Source organism: Letharia columbiana, assembly GCF_014066305.1.
Source record: "Letharia columbiana isolate WasteWater2 chromosome Unknown Sc0000006_s0, whole genome shotgun sequence".
Classification (NCBI taxonomy): domain Eukaryota; kingdom Fungi; phylum Ascomycota; class Lecanoromycetes; order Lecanorales; family Parmeliaceae; genus Letharia; species Letharia columbiana.
The window spans coordinates 730,866-744,947 of record NW_023501042.1 but is presented as its reverse complement, the minus strand read 5'-3'; the positions used below and the strand labels follow the sequence as shown (position 1 = coordinate 744,947).

The following is a 14,082-nucleotide window of genomic DNA, read 5'->3' as shown; positions in this document are numbered from 1 at the left end:
AAAATCACGACTGAATAGAGCAGGGGTAGGATATTCGAGGCCTTGACCGACCGCAAGCGTTCAATCGAGCTGCCATTCCCCACTAAATCATTACGCCTACGTGGCAGCCAGCCCAGCGTTAACAACGTCTCTTGCGATTAGGTGCTTCCCTCGGCCGAAGATGGGGTACCGAAAAGCACAGGCGAGATATCACCAGACCGTTGAGAGACATGGAGAAAGCTCTCCAAGCGTTGAGAACACTGGATACTATTTAACCTTTGGTCAAGGCGCTGCTTAGAGCAATCTCGAGCAATCAAAAGCATAAAAAATAATGATATCTTGAGATCACTCTCCGCTCTTACTCGCCAGCATTGAAGGACCAAAGCCACTGGCTCCGACCACCAGAGTCTCTAGCCCGCACTACCTCCTAAATGACTGAAGCTTGGAAAGGTTCTCTTATCTCAAGACACGTGAAGACTCGGGTTCTGCCTCGAGCAATCAAAAGAACTAGAAACAACGTTATCCTGAGGTCCCTCTCCGCTCTCTCTCGCTAGCGTTGAAGGAGTAGGGCAAGCCCCTGGCTCAGACTACCAGAGTCTCCAGTCCGCACTTCCGCTCGGCGCCATTGCCATCATCATCTAACTGATTGTCTCGGTATTGAAACCACAATACTCCTTGTCCTGCTCCTCCAAGCACTGTGACACCGGCCTGTACACTAGTACGATAGCTCGATGCATACATGCGTTCGGTTCCTGCTACATATTGACAGCGCGGGTTCGAATGCTTCTACATCCCCCGATTTCCACCACTTCGTCATGTACCTCATCTCACCATAGCAGCCAATGGTCCCGTTGCATTATAAATTCTATGCTACCACACTCACGGTACCAACCCCCCATCCTCTCCGGTCTTCCTTCGACTTCTTCTCAGTCGGGACCAGGCAGCTAGACCCTCCTGCAGAATAGGAGACGGGCGTCGATGGGATATCGAAGGAGAACAAAAGAGCCGACTCAAGCGCATAGGAGCCATCGGGAAGCTCCACATCGTCGGATGGCGGGACTATCTCTAACGCTGTGGATAGCGTAATTTGGCTCGGGTGGTCCGGCAGAAAGAAGCATTTCCTTCCGTCTCCTGAAGTAATACTTCAGTGTCTGCAATCGCCCTTCGACAGTTCTGTGCAGCCCACCCGTACATTCGCTCCGCGTCGGACAAAGCCTCAACGTCGTCGGCATCAGGCCCTCTCCGGGAACCGACGAAGCGGGCTTGGGGTTGCCCTATTTGGTCGGAACGCGAGATCGACACATGTCGAGCTCTGGGGCACTGAGCGGAAGGCGCGCTCGAAGACTTGCGGTCCCTGCGGATGGTCGATCGTGCTTCCGAGACGACCCTTTTTCCGCCCCCGTCTGCTCTCGCAGGGCTGGGGTTTTGTGTGAGATTCGATGCTAGCACGCGGACGTGCTTGGGGTCTTTCTGCGGAAGAGAAGGGCGATGGTGGGAGTGGGGCACTGGTGCCGGCAGTGAGGCAGTATTCAATTGGGTGAATTGAAATGTTGTCGATGATGGATTTCATCGCAACTTGGGCCGATTAGCCATCCGCTTTTCAGGTATCAGATGAGGAGTTCTTACCTTGTAACAGGCTTCCCTATACCCGAGAATCTCTGAGCAGGCGTATCGGTCCATTTCGGCTTCGGTGCTCGAACCGAGTGCGGACAGGAGACCGGGCGTTCTCGCCTTCTTTTTATAAACGCCGACGTCGTCCACCACGGTAGCGTCCTCTGTGTCGCCGAGATATCTTCTCGGCTTGCGGGCCTTCTCTGCTTCGGGGCGCCTTTTTCCTCACTTGCCGAATCGTCCTCGGTGAAGCGGTGATTGTGTTGTAGGTGATCGGGTGGCCGGTCTTGTACGGCGTTAAGGTCTCATCGAGGTTTTGTATCGTGTCCTTGAGCTTTCGATCTATGGGGGTGGTCAAGGAGGGCTTCGGTGGTCGGTTTGGTTGGTTGAGTGGGAGATTTAGGAGATCCAGAGAGGATCGCGCAGCTTGCGAGAGTGTTGCCGAGCTAGTTGCAACTGGGGCTGCGATTTATCAGGGGGGAGGTCGCTGACAGTGAGGGGGCTGAACGTTCCTGGCATTTCCCAACCTCTGGTGATATCCCTGATTTCGTCAATAAAGTCTGCTCTTGATGCTACCTCCATGTTTGTCGCTGGATCGGCAGAGCTGGTGTTTCCTCCCACGATCCGACGTCGCTGTCCTCGAAGCACGCATTCACATTCCGAATCAGAGCCCGATGTCATATGGTGTAAGATTAGCCGTGCGACTCGCCGAAGCAGCTGCGCCCGTCAACACCGTCGGGCGCGGCCCTGGAGATCGTTTGGAACGCCTGACCGATCTGCAATAGGAACAGTCGCTGTTGATCCCAGCCGTCTCGATCGGGGCCGAGTCGGGCTAACGTGCCACGACCGTCGTTGATCTTCCCTTCGATGTCTCCGATGAGCATCGGCGGATCCGATCGAAGAGCATCTTGCAGAGCCTTTTTTCCTCGCAATGCGTGGATACCGACGGCGAGCGTCCCTTGCGAGATGTCGCCGTGGCCCTCGATTGAGGAGTCGTCGCTCGGAATCGTCCGGAGCTCTTTTTCAAGCCTGGAAATTTTGTTACTCGTTCAGTATTAGTACTGACCTGTAACAGAGCATCTCCCTTCCTTGCCCTTCCCTTCCGTTTACTTCTTAGCGAGCGTGAGGGCCCCTTTCGCTACGGTTTCGCTACGGCTCGAGGGGAACGGAAATATGCGTACGTGCGTGTGTGTGTAGGTAGATGGTTCGTTCGTCGGGTGTGAATACGCTGTATATGTAGATATGTGGAAATGACGGACGGGGGACATTAACGACCCTGGTCCGCGGATAGGGGTAGGTATGAGATGGGCGATGGGCTGCGGGAATTGGGAATGGCCGGGAAGCGGGGTGGGGGCTCAGTGGGAGGGAGGAGAGGAGATGGTGTGCACGGGCAGCGGCGCAGGTGCAGGTGCAGGTGCGGTTATGATTGGTGGGATCGTTGTGAGCTGTTGGATTCGATCGATGGGTGGTTGGCATGAGGATTGGAGCATCACTGCCACCCCTTGTTATTTGGTTGGCATGAGTACTTTAGGTCATGGGTTGCAGTTTTCTCTGTTTGCGTTCGGTTGGATTCAAAATTTCATAAGACAGGATCACCTTTTCTTTTTGGGACTTGAGTCGACACGTAGCTTGGTTTCGGGGAAGATAGTCTTTGTGTATTTGCGGTAGGGGTCAGATCCGTGATATTAAACGCCATCGCGTTTGGTGGGACTAGTGATGTAGCCTTGCCCTGTATCGATCTGAAAGCTGTACGTATAATGCTCTTTCTTCAACCATAGCCGTACCGGGCCTCCCGAGGCTGCGGGCCATGATTGATAGACCTCACCATCAAATGTCGGCAACGCCGTTCCCATACCGCGTTCCGCTCCGTCCTTGCGCCCCCAACGCCCAAACCCTTGACACCGTCCTCGATCCCGCTACCCCTTTCCCACAAAACCCTCCGATATCTTATCCACCAACCCTCATCTAATTTCTCCAATCTTGGTGCTTGATCCATCCGGCATGCTTTGGCCGACTTATGCATGTTCATACTCCCTCGTCCGTCAACATCCAATTACCAAGGCCTCTTCGCAAGCCCTGGAACGCCTGCCGTTTACATCGGCTAGGTACTCCAACGCCTAGTCGGCAGCTCTCGCGGTGCTCTTCTGTGCCTTTTGACGCCCACTATTCCGATGATGATGGCGACGATGACACCGACGCCGGGCAAGACCACACCGATGGCGATGGTCGAAGGACCGCTCAGTCCGCCATCGTTACCGCTTCCTTTTTGACCTTGTGAGGATGAGGGTGAGGGTGAGGACGACGTAGGAAGACGGTTGAGAAGTCCAGGCAGGCGAGGGCGAAGATCGCGGACCGGCGATGTCGGCGTTTCGGGGCTTGGAAAAGTGGTGGAGGAAGATTGGGTGGGACGGGGTATACCCGTTGCAGGATTTGGCTGCGAGGTTGGAGTCTGCGATTCCGGTGCGAAGGATGTAGGTGGTATGTCCGTTGCAAGAGTTTGCGGAGAGAACGGAGGTACGGGTGCAGAGGATGTAGATGGCGAAATGGTGGAGGGCACAGAGGTTCCCCTGCTCGTGATGTAGCCGGTATCGCGTGTGCCGTTGATCTGAGGACAGTCCACACTGAAGGAGCTAATGCTCATGCTCGTACAACTTTCCAGAGGTACCAGTGTAGCGTTGCTGTTGCAGTAATCCGTATAAATCGTGACTGAAAGGAATCATAATCAGTACATTCCGTCTTGGTTGGAAGCAGCTTCAAAGAAGCGAGCGTGGTAGATACCGGAGCAGCCATTGTCAATGGTGCTCGAACTGGCGCTATTGATGAATGTGGAAAATTGCCCACAATGGCCATTTCCCAGATCGGTGTCTGTGTACACCGTGGCGTAAAGCGTCTTGCAGGAGGAATCGGTGTAAAAGCGGACGGATGTTGTGGCGGAGACGGGGATGATATTGTGTAGGTGCAACAATATTAAAGCAACAGGTAAATAACGCCCTGCCATGGCTCTAAGCTCAGGATCAAAAAGACCGGAAGTTGGCAAGGGGTCAGCAAAGGCAAATGCAATGGGTGTGTCCTCAGCTGAGATTGCATTTTCAGCTGAGGTCACATTGGAGCGTGTCAGACAAGACTGCGGCGTCAGCAAGGCTGGATCGGTACCCGGTTTTATGTATAAATTCATTGGGACCGACAGCCCCTTTCCTGCAAAACTTGAAGGATTACGCGCGCCGGTACCCAATCAGCTGGATATGGTAAGCCGGGCTGTCCTCCTGCATAATCAATATGCTAGATAACGCATCTGGCTGCCACTCTCGCCAGCAGCCTTATCGCTAATGGAATCCAAGATTGAGTTCTCGTCGGATGACAAACGGATTAATACGACGGTCTTCAAAGGCTTCATAGACTTCTCAGCTTCACTCGAGCCTTTTTATAAGTATTACTGTAAGATGTTGTTCAGAGGTCTTCTTTAACCTTGTCGCTGGGCCATCATAAACATGTCTGCCATGCACCTAAAAATGACTCAACGCAGAAACAGCCACAACTCATAGATTGCAACACTCCAGTTAAAGATCTCAGCAACGACAGTCATATATAGCGGCCATAATGTAAAGCCTATGCCAAGCTGAGGTAGAGTATAGCAACGACACTAAGCGGAGCTCCCTACCTTCCAAGCTCCACCGACGGGTTTCGGAGAGCTTTACCTCTCCAACGTTTGAGTATGATGTAGAAATTGTATGTGATGTAGGAGGAGAGGAAAGCAGCCACGGTGAGGGAAAAACTGGCGTTGAAGACGACTGAGCCGCCAATGTTCATGAAGGAGAGTAGGCAGGTTAAGACGAACGAGACGGAGATGGCGTTGAGGAGGACGTCCCAGCCTGGTTCGACGCTTGGCATGAGCAAGACTGTCCGCATCATTCCTAGGGGAAGCACCGGCGAGGCATCTCTGATATCTTCCGCTCCCATGGAGTCAGCAGCCACAGTTTGCTACGCCTTAACTCTGAAAACTTACACATATGCATGGCCGAATTAGGTCCAGTTAGTGAGTACACTAGACCAGTGATTTCAATCAGACAAGAGAGCCCCAAGCTAGGCCAGCCACCATTAATTTGGAACTCAGTGAAAACAAGTCTCGCGAGTTTCTTCTTGGGAGCAAGGACCCAGAGTGGGATAAGGATGGCGAAGAAGCCACAAACGTGGATGAACAGCATCAGCCCTTCAACCAAGGGCAATCTCTTCGCAAAGAAAGTGTTGAATGAGATGGCAACGGCGGCAGCTACAATGATGAGGAAAGTCCCGTGCCATCTCTCGAAGACGTAGCTAGGGTCGTTGAGGATCATTATGCCCAGAATTTGGACCGCGACGAGGTATCCGCCACTGGCGATATTGACTTGCCATCCCAGCACACAACGCCAGCCTAACACGCAATTTTGTGAGAGAGTATCCAGAATTTTGGGCCTCTTCTGGGCTCTGCTTACCAGTCATGAAGCTCAGGATTCTTTGAGCACTTGGAGGCGCAAATTTGGACACCCAATGGTATTGCCCATTCAATGTCGGAGCCATACAAAGTGTCAGCAATGGATCACGATAAGAGGATAGAGAGATCTTACACAGAGGCCATCTCCGCCATTGACAACACAGCCGGTCCGAAGCCGAGCACTGAGACGACATGCATCCAGACTGAGCCGGCAAGACCGCCGTTCGTCAGTCCATATGAGCTGGCCCTGCACTAAAACATCAATCGTGAGTCAACCGGTTTTCCATTCCAACAGCGATATACAGTAAAACCGCTTCCCATGTGCACATGAGGACTGCCGTGCATCCTAGAATCGAAATGTATCGAAAATTACGCTCTTTCACTTTAGCAATCATCTGACACCTAGCAAACCTACTCAAGAGCATTTTCTCACGCGTAATCCCTGCTTCTTGCCCACTCTATGCATGTCATATCAGTCTGCAGCGGTGCCATCCTTGCTAAGCACAGTATCTTTGTGGGAATAGGTATTCACTGCGAACTGTTCACCAGGGCTAGGACCATTCTTTTTGCACATACTAGCCGAGGTGAGAATCAAATACTTAGGTTATCAAGTAATTATGAAGTGAATCAGAACCTGACACGAGAAGAATGTGTCTAGGAATGAGGGGAGTGAAACATACAAAAAGACCTGCCAGTTCGAGCATTCGAACGAAAAAGCATCCATAACATATGAACGCAACTGCTAAAGACGCACGCGCGTTGGCCGCAGGAACGACCAGATCTTCAAGGAGAGGCTTGCGAGACAAACTCACCTGCCTTGTTCTGACTGCCATGGCATATGTAAGCATGCCTCACGCCTCATGCCCACCTAGGACGACCAGCTGGGGGAGGGTGCATCGAAATCTACCACGCCGTCTGGCTCGCTGGATAGCTTGCTCGAAGATACCCCCTATTCTGCACCAGATTTCGACCTGCACTCCGGACATACTATCCAGCCGGCGTGAAAATGATATATACAGAGAAGTTCTTCACATTACCAAGTTTGACGCATCTGGACAGAGGTGACTTGAATCGTGTCATCTTCACTCTTTACTTGGACACAGATTGAGTGACCGGGCAGGCGGATACAATGTATTGTCAGAGAAGAAGTGTTTTCTCTGGGCTGTGAAACGCCATCCCTGGCTGTTCACATTAGCCCAGTAGCATGAGTCAGAACCGACTTCTCAACCAAACGTAATTATTGCGGGTGCATTTAGAACATCTTTACTTTCTGAAAAGAAGAATTGTATGAGATGAGATCAAATCCAGCTGGAAAAGTTTGTAGACCTTTTCACCCGAGCTACCCGGCGCAAGAACAACCACAACGTCAACGACAACCACTCACCACCACCCTCATTCATCCTCACAACACCATCCCATTCTCACCTTTCAACCATGACATCTAACCCCACCCTCTACGGCCTCCCCGCCCCCCCGAACCTCCAAACCCACCAAACCCCCACCCTCCTCCAACGCCGCCTTCACCTCAGCCCTCTCCTCCCTCCTCGCCCTCCCCTCCACCACCACCACCACCACCACCCCCGGCCGCGCCCGCCCTTCCAGATCCAAACCCGACATCTTCACCGCCCACAACAAAGGCGCCAAAAAGCGCGCCCTGGCCGACATCTCCGGCCCGCAATCCCACGCCCGGACCAGCGACGCCGTCGACGCCGCCACGCTGCACCGTTCGAAGCGGAAAATGGAGGACAAGGCCAGACTGTACGCGAGCATGAAGCGCGGCGACTACGTCCCCCCGGCCGACGGCGGCACGAACAAGGAGGAAAACGCGCTCGTGGATTTCGATCGCAAGTGGGCCGAGGCGGACGAGGCGGGCGAGGCGGGGCGATACGAGACGGAATCCGACGATGGCGGGGACAGCGTCGACGACGGCGGGGGGGGGGGGGGGAGACGGTGGAATACGAAGACGAATTCGGCCGTCTCCGGCACGGCACGCGAGCCTCGGCGGCGCGGGAGCTCCGCCGCCGCGACGCCGCCGCGTACGCGGAGGAAGAGCTGGGCCGCATGCGGGCGCGGCCGGCGCGGCCGGAGGGCCTGATCGTCGGCGACACGATCCAGGCGGCGGCGTTCGACCCGGCGGCGGCGGGCATGGAGGCGCTGGCGCGGAAGCGGGACCGCAGCCTCACGCCGCCGGAGGAGGTGCACTATGATGCCGGGAGCGAGGTGAGGAGTAAGGGGGTGGGGTTTTATCGGTTCAGTAAGGATGGGGAGGGGAGGCGGAGGGAGATGGATGCGTTGGGGAGGGAGAGGGAGGAGACGGAGAGGGGGGAGGAGGGAGGGGGTGGAGAGGGAGGGAGAGGAGGAGGGGGGAGGTGGAGGAGAGGAAGAGGGTGATTGCGAAGAAGAGGGGGGAGAGGCTGGCGGAGAGGTTTTTAAATGGGTTGGATGTGCCGTAGAGGGGGGAGGTTGGAGCTTACGGGGTTCTTGTGCGGTAGGGGTCCACTGAATTACTTGAGTATGAGAGGTTCAAATCTCTATCTACATATTACCCTTCCCATTCTTAATTGCCGTCGGGGACCGGCTTTGTGTCCAACTTTCCTCCCGTAGGACTGTTCGGGCCCACTGAAAACGAAATCCGTCGAGCGTTCACCTTGGAGCGCGCCTCCATGAGCGCTTTCGCCAGCTCCTCCTCATGCCTAGCCTTCCCCAACATCCCTTGAATCCACACGCGCGCGGTCGGAAAGAGTGCGCTGCCTCGGTGGAGGACCACGGTTTCACCGCGTGAGTTGATATGGAGAAGACTCGGGAAGAGACAAAGCGGGTCGAGACCCGTGGTGTCAATCTTTCCATCGGGTGGCATCGAGAGCTCCTCCATACCGCACATGTCTTCCGCTTGCCATTTGTTCTCGTCGCTGGGATCGGGCTGCTTTACGACGACAAGTCTGGCCTCGTCCTTCCGAGCGCTTTCCCACAGCGTGACCGACTTTGAGGCAATGCTGATCAAAGCCTCCTTGAGGTCTGCCGACTCAGATGGTGTAGTCAACGGTCGGAGAGTCTCGAGCACTCGTTGCACCGTGGACTTTACTTGACTTGATTCTGTGATGGGTCCGCCAAGCGCGTCGATACCGCGTAGGGTCAAGACTCTCCATACACTCTCACTTCGTCCACCCGTGGCGGAGAGTGACTCGGACACTGCTTCCAAAAACTGGCTCACCCCTTGATGATTCGGTAGGCGATCTTGGCGGAATGAACGGCTGCCATATGAAATCGCACAGGCAGATGGAGATGATATGTTGGACATCTTCTCAACCTGAGGAACTCGGAAATTGGTGTCCGCCAGATCGGCGTTGGGCCAAAGACGGGACTCAACTTGCATAACTCTGAATGAACAGCGTCGGGGTACTGTATCCCGTTCCGTGTCGATAAGCTGGGCGTGATCCAAACAAGGAGTCAAGCGAATTTTGACTTACCTTCATGGCTTCTTCTGGTAGCTTCTGGAAGTATTTTAACGATATGGCTTTGATGGAATCACATATTTGCCGAAATTCATTGGAACTGAGAACATATTAGCATATGGCTGTTATCATCTGAAAGTGGATAGAACGGACTAAAACTCGATCGTTTGTCGCTCGATAGGGAATTCGGCCTTCAATTGCTCCAGCTCCGTAGTCAGCTCCTTGTTTTCCTCGCCTAGAACTTTTTCCAATAGAGCATGTTTTGTCTTCTTCGTCTTCAGCTTCTCTTCGGCCGCAGAGGATCGTTGTTCCAGCTCTCTATTCTGTGCTGACAAATTTTCTTTTTGGTCCTTCAATTCTCGGACTTTATGTTTTTGTTCTTCTTCGAATTCGGCTTTCTTCGTCTTCACGTGCTTGTGAAGTTTGGCTTTCTCCTCCTGCATTTTCCGTTTATTCTCTTCCTCTCTACGTGCCTCTGCTTCGGTATACTGAGTTTCCAGCTCCTTTTTCATCTCTTGGCATCTCTTTCTTTCCTGGTCACAAGCTTCTTGCTCAGATTTGAGTTCCTCATTTTCGTGTCGGAGATTTTCCATTTCTTCGCTCTTGATATGAGTCAATGTCTCCAGTGTCTTGTTCAGTGTTCTGATTTTGTTCTCCTTCTCCATCTCCGTCCCATAAGCCCCTTCAACCACATCTATGTCTGGTGTGAATGAGGATTCCAGGTACTGCGCAATGCCTGCAAGGCGTTGTAGGGCCCGATTCGAGGAAGCTAGTACTTCAGCTGGGGATTGAGACCCTTCGGTACTGCGGCGGCTGAGACCACAGTTGTTGGAGGAGCCGGGTTCCTGATCCCTCTCTTGATCTGACGTTGTATTTCTGCGTTTAGATAGCCTGCCACGAGGACCATTCGCCGGGTTGGACATCGTATTCTGGCCCTGAAAGTTTTTCACTTCTTTAGCTACTTTAAATTTGGAATTCAAACGCTCGAAAGACTCTGTTACGGCGAAGGATTCCGCTTACCTCTTCTTGAGCCTGCGCACCACCGAAGAAAGAAGACTCCGCACGATTAGAGAGACGACGCAGAAGACCGTTAAAGGTAGAGTGACTTTTTGAAATAGTACGTCTGCTCTCGGTCGGAAAGTTACGATTCGGGATACGAGGACGCATAGAGTCTCTCAGCGATGGCTAGGATAAATGGATTGAGGCATTTCGAGTGAAAGGCTCGGTATAACATACGCGGATGTGTCAGGCGACTTTGGATTTCTTGGGGGAACAAGAGACTAGGCCATACCATATTGCATTGAGGTGTGGATGAAGATCCAATCATGCTAGTCCATGTGGTATCTTGGTATGCCCGAGGTGCTTGGTGGTAAGCGGTTCCACCAATAGGACAGAGTCAACTGTGTGCCATTCCCGGCCCATGTACAAAATACCACAGAAGTCTGAGGTCGTATAGGCTCACTGCTGCGCTGGCACACCCCAACTGGTGATTGTGCATTGACCATGCAGGCATCATCACCGTGGGGCAGAAACGCGATGGCTTGGTGCACTCCTCATTCTGATTAATTTTCCTGGCAAGCCCATTGCGTTGGTCTTTGAGTGCCCAGCCGTCAGATACGAGGTTTCGGGATGCTGTAGCTCTGTGGCTATGGGCGTATTTTGGGAGGCATTATCAAGAACTTCAGAATCGCTCGTGCAAAGTCTTCCTTGTGCGAAGACTTGCTAGAATACTGACAATCTTGGTAAAGTTATCGATTGAAGAGTATCAAGGTTACTCCAAAATCGCCGCAGACATGCAGATCTGGTGAGGAAAGCGGAGGCATTCGCATATTCTTCAGCATGAGAGTTGGTGTCAAGCCCAGCTGAGAAGTCCAATTTTCCTCTCTTGCTAAGCACAACTCGAGTCACTGGCTTACACGCTTCCTATAAGTCCATCCGCTGATAATGCCGGCGAAGCTGCGATGATCTGCAGGTAGAGTTCGCGGAATTTTGGTGGGGTCCCTCGGGAAGCAGGGGGGTTACCCGTGTGCCCGTGTACCCGGCTCCTCGCTTAAAGTACCTTGAACCACGGAATTCCCATATACTTGAGTATAGGGCTGACGCCGACGTCCGAATTTCGGAAGCAGCACCCCAGCTTCAAAAGTCAATTGTAGAATTTTCAACCCAACTTCATTGGGTACTGCCTGCTAAATGATCGAGATATGTCTTCCGTGAACCAGGTATATATAGCTGTTATAGGTGAGTTGCTGAGCTGGTCGATATTGTTTCTGATGTCTTTTTTGCGTGGCCTATATCTCTTCTCCCGCGGAAAGTAACAAATCAAAAACCGAACTCGCAATTGACATTTTCTGCTCCTGTCTAGAATGGACTGATTTCTCCAATCGATGGCCACTGTGATCTGAAACTTTTCGGCAACATGTGCTATTGATTCTTTCAGGTTCCTACATTCTTCGTGCTCGTTTCTCTAAAGCATGAGCGAAAACATTTCCTGCGACATAATCTGACACCCCCCAGGAGCCGGCGGCGTAGGCCGCCACTTCATCTCCCAGCTCTCTGTCCTCAGTCACAAAGTCCCCAATATCTCCCTCGTCCTCATCTCCCGCTCCACCAAAAGCCTCCGCGCCTCCCACCGCACCACCCCCCTCTCCCTCGAGACATGGGAAAAAGATCTCGAAGCATCCACCTCGCCCGCCCTCACAGTCGACCAGACTCTCAAGTTCCTACAAGAACTCCCCGACAAGCGCGTCCTGATTGACAACACCAGCAGCCAAGACGTCGCCGACGCCTATCCCGCATTTTTGAACCACGGCATCAGCGTTGTGACGCCCAACAAGAAAGCTTTCTCCAGCAGCCTCGACCTCTGGCATTCCATCCACGAGTCTTCCTACCGCCCGTACGATCCTTATCTCGGCCGCGGCCTACTGTATCATGAATCCTCCGTCGGCGCCGGCCTCCCCATCATCTCCACCCTCAAAGACCTCATCGACACCGGCGACACCGTCCGCCGCATCGAGGGCGTCTTCTCCGGCACCATGAGCTTCCTCTTCAACAACTTCGCGCCCGTGGACGGCAAAGGCGGCAAATGGAGCGCGGAAGTCCGAAAGGCGAAGGAGGCAGGCTTCACCGAACCGGACCCCCGCGACGATCTCAACGGCGTCGATGTAGCGCGGAAACTGGTGATTCTCGCGAGGCTGGTGGGGCTGCAGGTTCAGAGCACGGAGAGCTTCCCCGTGCAGTCGCTTATCCCGGTGGAGCTGGAAGGGGCGGAGAGCGGAGAGGTGTTTATGGAACGGTTGGGCGAGTTCGACAAGCAGATGGATGAGGTGAAGAATGAAGCCGTGCTTGAGGGGAAAGTGGTGAGGTTCGTGGGCAGCGTGGATGTGGGGAGGAGGGCGCTGAAGGTGGGACTGGAGAAGCTGGACAAGGCGCATCCGATTGCGGGACTCGAGGGGAGCGATAACATTGTCAGCTTTTATACGGAGAGGTATGGGGATCATCCGTTGGTCGTAAGGGGGGCTGGGTGAGTCCCCCTTTTTTCTTTTCTTTGTCTCTCCTCTGCTTCTCCTCTCTCCATTTCCTGGCGAGGCGTGAGATGGTGTTGGCGGTGTAGACTTCGTGAACATTACGCTAATAAAACTACGCATCACAGCGCCGGCGGCGCCGTCACCGCCATGGGCGTCACGGCCGATTTGATCAAAGTCATTCAGCGCGTCTCGTAGACGTGTCGAATCACTCTACCCTACATCCACCTGCGTCGTAGGCGGTGGACACGATCATAACTGTGCCCGAAAGAATATCCGATGCGAGCCTCGTCAACTATCTCAACTCCGAACTATCTTCCAAATCCTCAGCCTAGGGCTGTTAGCGAACCTTCAATCAAGTATCGTATGTAGAGGGCGCTGAATCAGCCTGTCCGTCCATCCATCCATACTTACATACTTACTTACTACACGGGCGCCTACCCCCTTTTGATTGTATACATTGAACCAAACAAGTTGTAGATAAGATGAAAATGCACGTATGGTGTCTAGGTATGTTCGTTCGGTGATGTAGATTGGATCGAACACCGTAATCGATGGGTCGGCGAAGTAATCTAAGATATACTCCAGAGATGGAATCTTCTCGTGCAGGAAGGAGCTCAGGTGCGAGTCTTGGTTTCTTTTGCGCATGTTGATGGAAGGGAGAGGGGGAATAGGGGTCAAAGGGGAAGGGAGGGAGAAACTGAAATGAACATAGTGTAGGTATTGTTGGTAAGTCATCTTGGGGATCGGTGTCGAGGATGTTTTTTGAGTTGGATGTATGTATGTAGGTATGTATGTATGTATGTATGTATGTATGTATGTATGTATGTATGTATGTATGTATGTATGTATAGGTCTGTCTACTAGACTAGATTGTGCATGCTCAACGTGTTCCAAACTAGCCGCTTTTGAGAAGTCTTTGATCGATAATCGGTTCGACGTTGGGGATGTGAGGTATGATTACGTGTAGGGATTAGAGGTGGTGTGGTTGATGAGGTTGATTAAGGGAAATAATAGATGAGTAAGTAAGACACACATGCTTTTCAACCCT

General features: G+C 52.9%; 8 protein-coding genes across 8 annotated transcripts; 2 read left to right on the top strand and 6 right to left on the bottom strand.

Moving 5' to 3' along the window:
• Positions 1 to 1,044: 1,044 nt before the first annotated feature.
• HO173_002900 (uncharacterized protein) lies at positions 1,045 to 1,659 on the bottom strand (the record flags this gene model as incomplete). Its single annotated transcript, XM_037304831.1, has 2 exons — positions 1,045 to 1,449; positions 1,606 to 1,659. The coding sequence occupies 2 exons, from the start codon at positions 1,657 to 1,659 to the stop codon at positions 1,045 to 1,047; spliced, it is 459 nt and encodes a 152-aa protein (XP_037168324.1).
• A 623-nt stretch (positions 1,660 to 2,282) lies between these two features.
• HO173_002899 (uncharacterized protein) lies at positions 2,283 to 3,443 on the bottom strand (the record flags this gene model as incomplete). Its single annotated transcript, XM_037304830.1, has 2 exons — positions 2,283 to 2,619; positions 3,343 to 3,443. The coding sequence occupies 2 exons, from the start codon at positions 3,441 to 3,443 to the stop codon at positions 2,283 to 2,285; spliced, it is 438 nt and encodes a 145-aa protein (XP_037168323.1).
• A 248-nt stretch (positions 3,444 to 3,691) lies between these two features.
• HO173_002898 (uncharacterized protein) lies at positions 3,692 to 4,765 on the bottom strand (the record flags this gene model as incomplete). The annotated part of the gene is made up of 2 exons (XM_037304829.1): positions 3,692 to 4,296; positions 4,369 to 4,765. 2 exons carry the CDS (start codon positions 4,763 to 4,765, stop codon positions 3,692 to 3,694), a joined length of 1,002 nt encoding a protein of 333 aa, XP_037168322.1.
• A 479-nt stretch (positions 4,766 to 5,244) lies between these two features.
• On the bottom strand, positions 5,245 to 6,144 carry HO173_002897 (uncharacterized protein; the record flags this gene model as incomplete). Its single annotated transcript, XM_037304828.1, has 3 exons — positions 5,245 to 5,534; positions 5,594 to 5,998; positions 6,060 to 6,144. The coding sequence occupies 3 exons, from the start codon at positions 6,142 to 6,144 to the stop codon at positions 5,245 to 5,247; spliced, it is 780 nt and encodes a 259-aa protein (XP_037168321.1).
• Positions 6,145 to 7,262: 1,118 nt separating this feature from the next.
• On the top strand, positions 7,263 to 8,153 carry HO173_002896 (uncharacterized protein; the record flags this gene model as incomplete). Its single annotated transcript, XM_037304827.1, has 2 exons — positions 7,263 to 7,266; positions 7,588 to 8,153. The coding sequence occupies 2 exons, from the start codon at positions 7,263 to 7,265 to the stop codon at positions 8,151 to 8,153; spliced, it is 570 nt and encodes a 189-aa protein (XP_037168320.1).
• Positions 8,154 to 8,615: 462 nt separating this feature from the next.
• On the bottom strand, positions 8,616 to 9,431 carry HO173_002895 (uncharacterized protein; the record flags this gene model as incomplete). The annotated part of the gene is made up of 1 exon (XM_037304826.1): positions 8,616 to 9,431. One exon carries the CDS (start codon positions 9,429 to 9,431, stop codon positions 8,616 to 8,618), a length of 816 nt encoding a protein of 271 aa, XP_037168319.1.
• Positions 9,432 to 9,662: 231 nt separating this feature from the next.
• Positions 9,663 to 10,433, bottom strand: HO173_002894 (uncharacterized protein; the record flags this gene model as incomplete). The annotated part of the gene is made up of 1 exon (XM_037304825.1): positions 9,663 to 10,433. One exon carries the CDS (start codon positions 10,431 to 10,433, stop codon positions 9,663 to 9,665), a length of 771 nt encoding a protein of 256 aa, XP_037168318.1.
• Positions 10,434 to 11,711: 1,278 nt separating this feature from the next.
• On the top strand, positions 11,712 to 13,229 carry HO173_002893 (uncharacterized protein; the record flags this gene model as incomplete). Its single annotated transcript, XM_037304824.1, has 3 exons — positions 11,712 to 11,748; positions 12,025 to 13,030; positions 13,160 to 13,229. The coding sequence occupies 3 exons, from the start codon at positions 11,712 to 11,714 to the stop codon at positions 13,227 to 13,229; spliced, it is 1,113 nt and encodes a 370-aa protein (XP_037168317.1).
• Between the last annotated feature and the right edge of the window lie 853 nt (positions 13,230 to 14,082).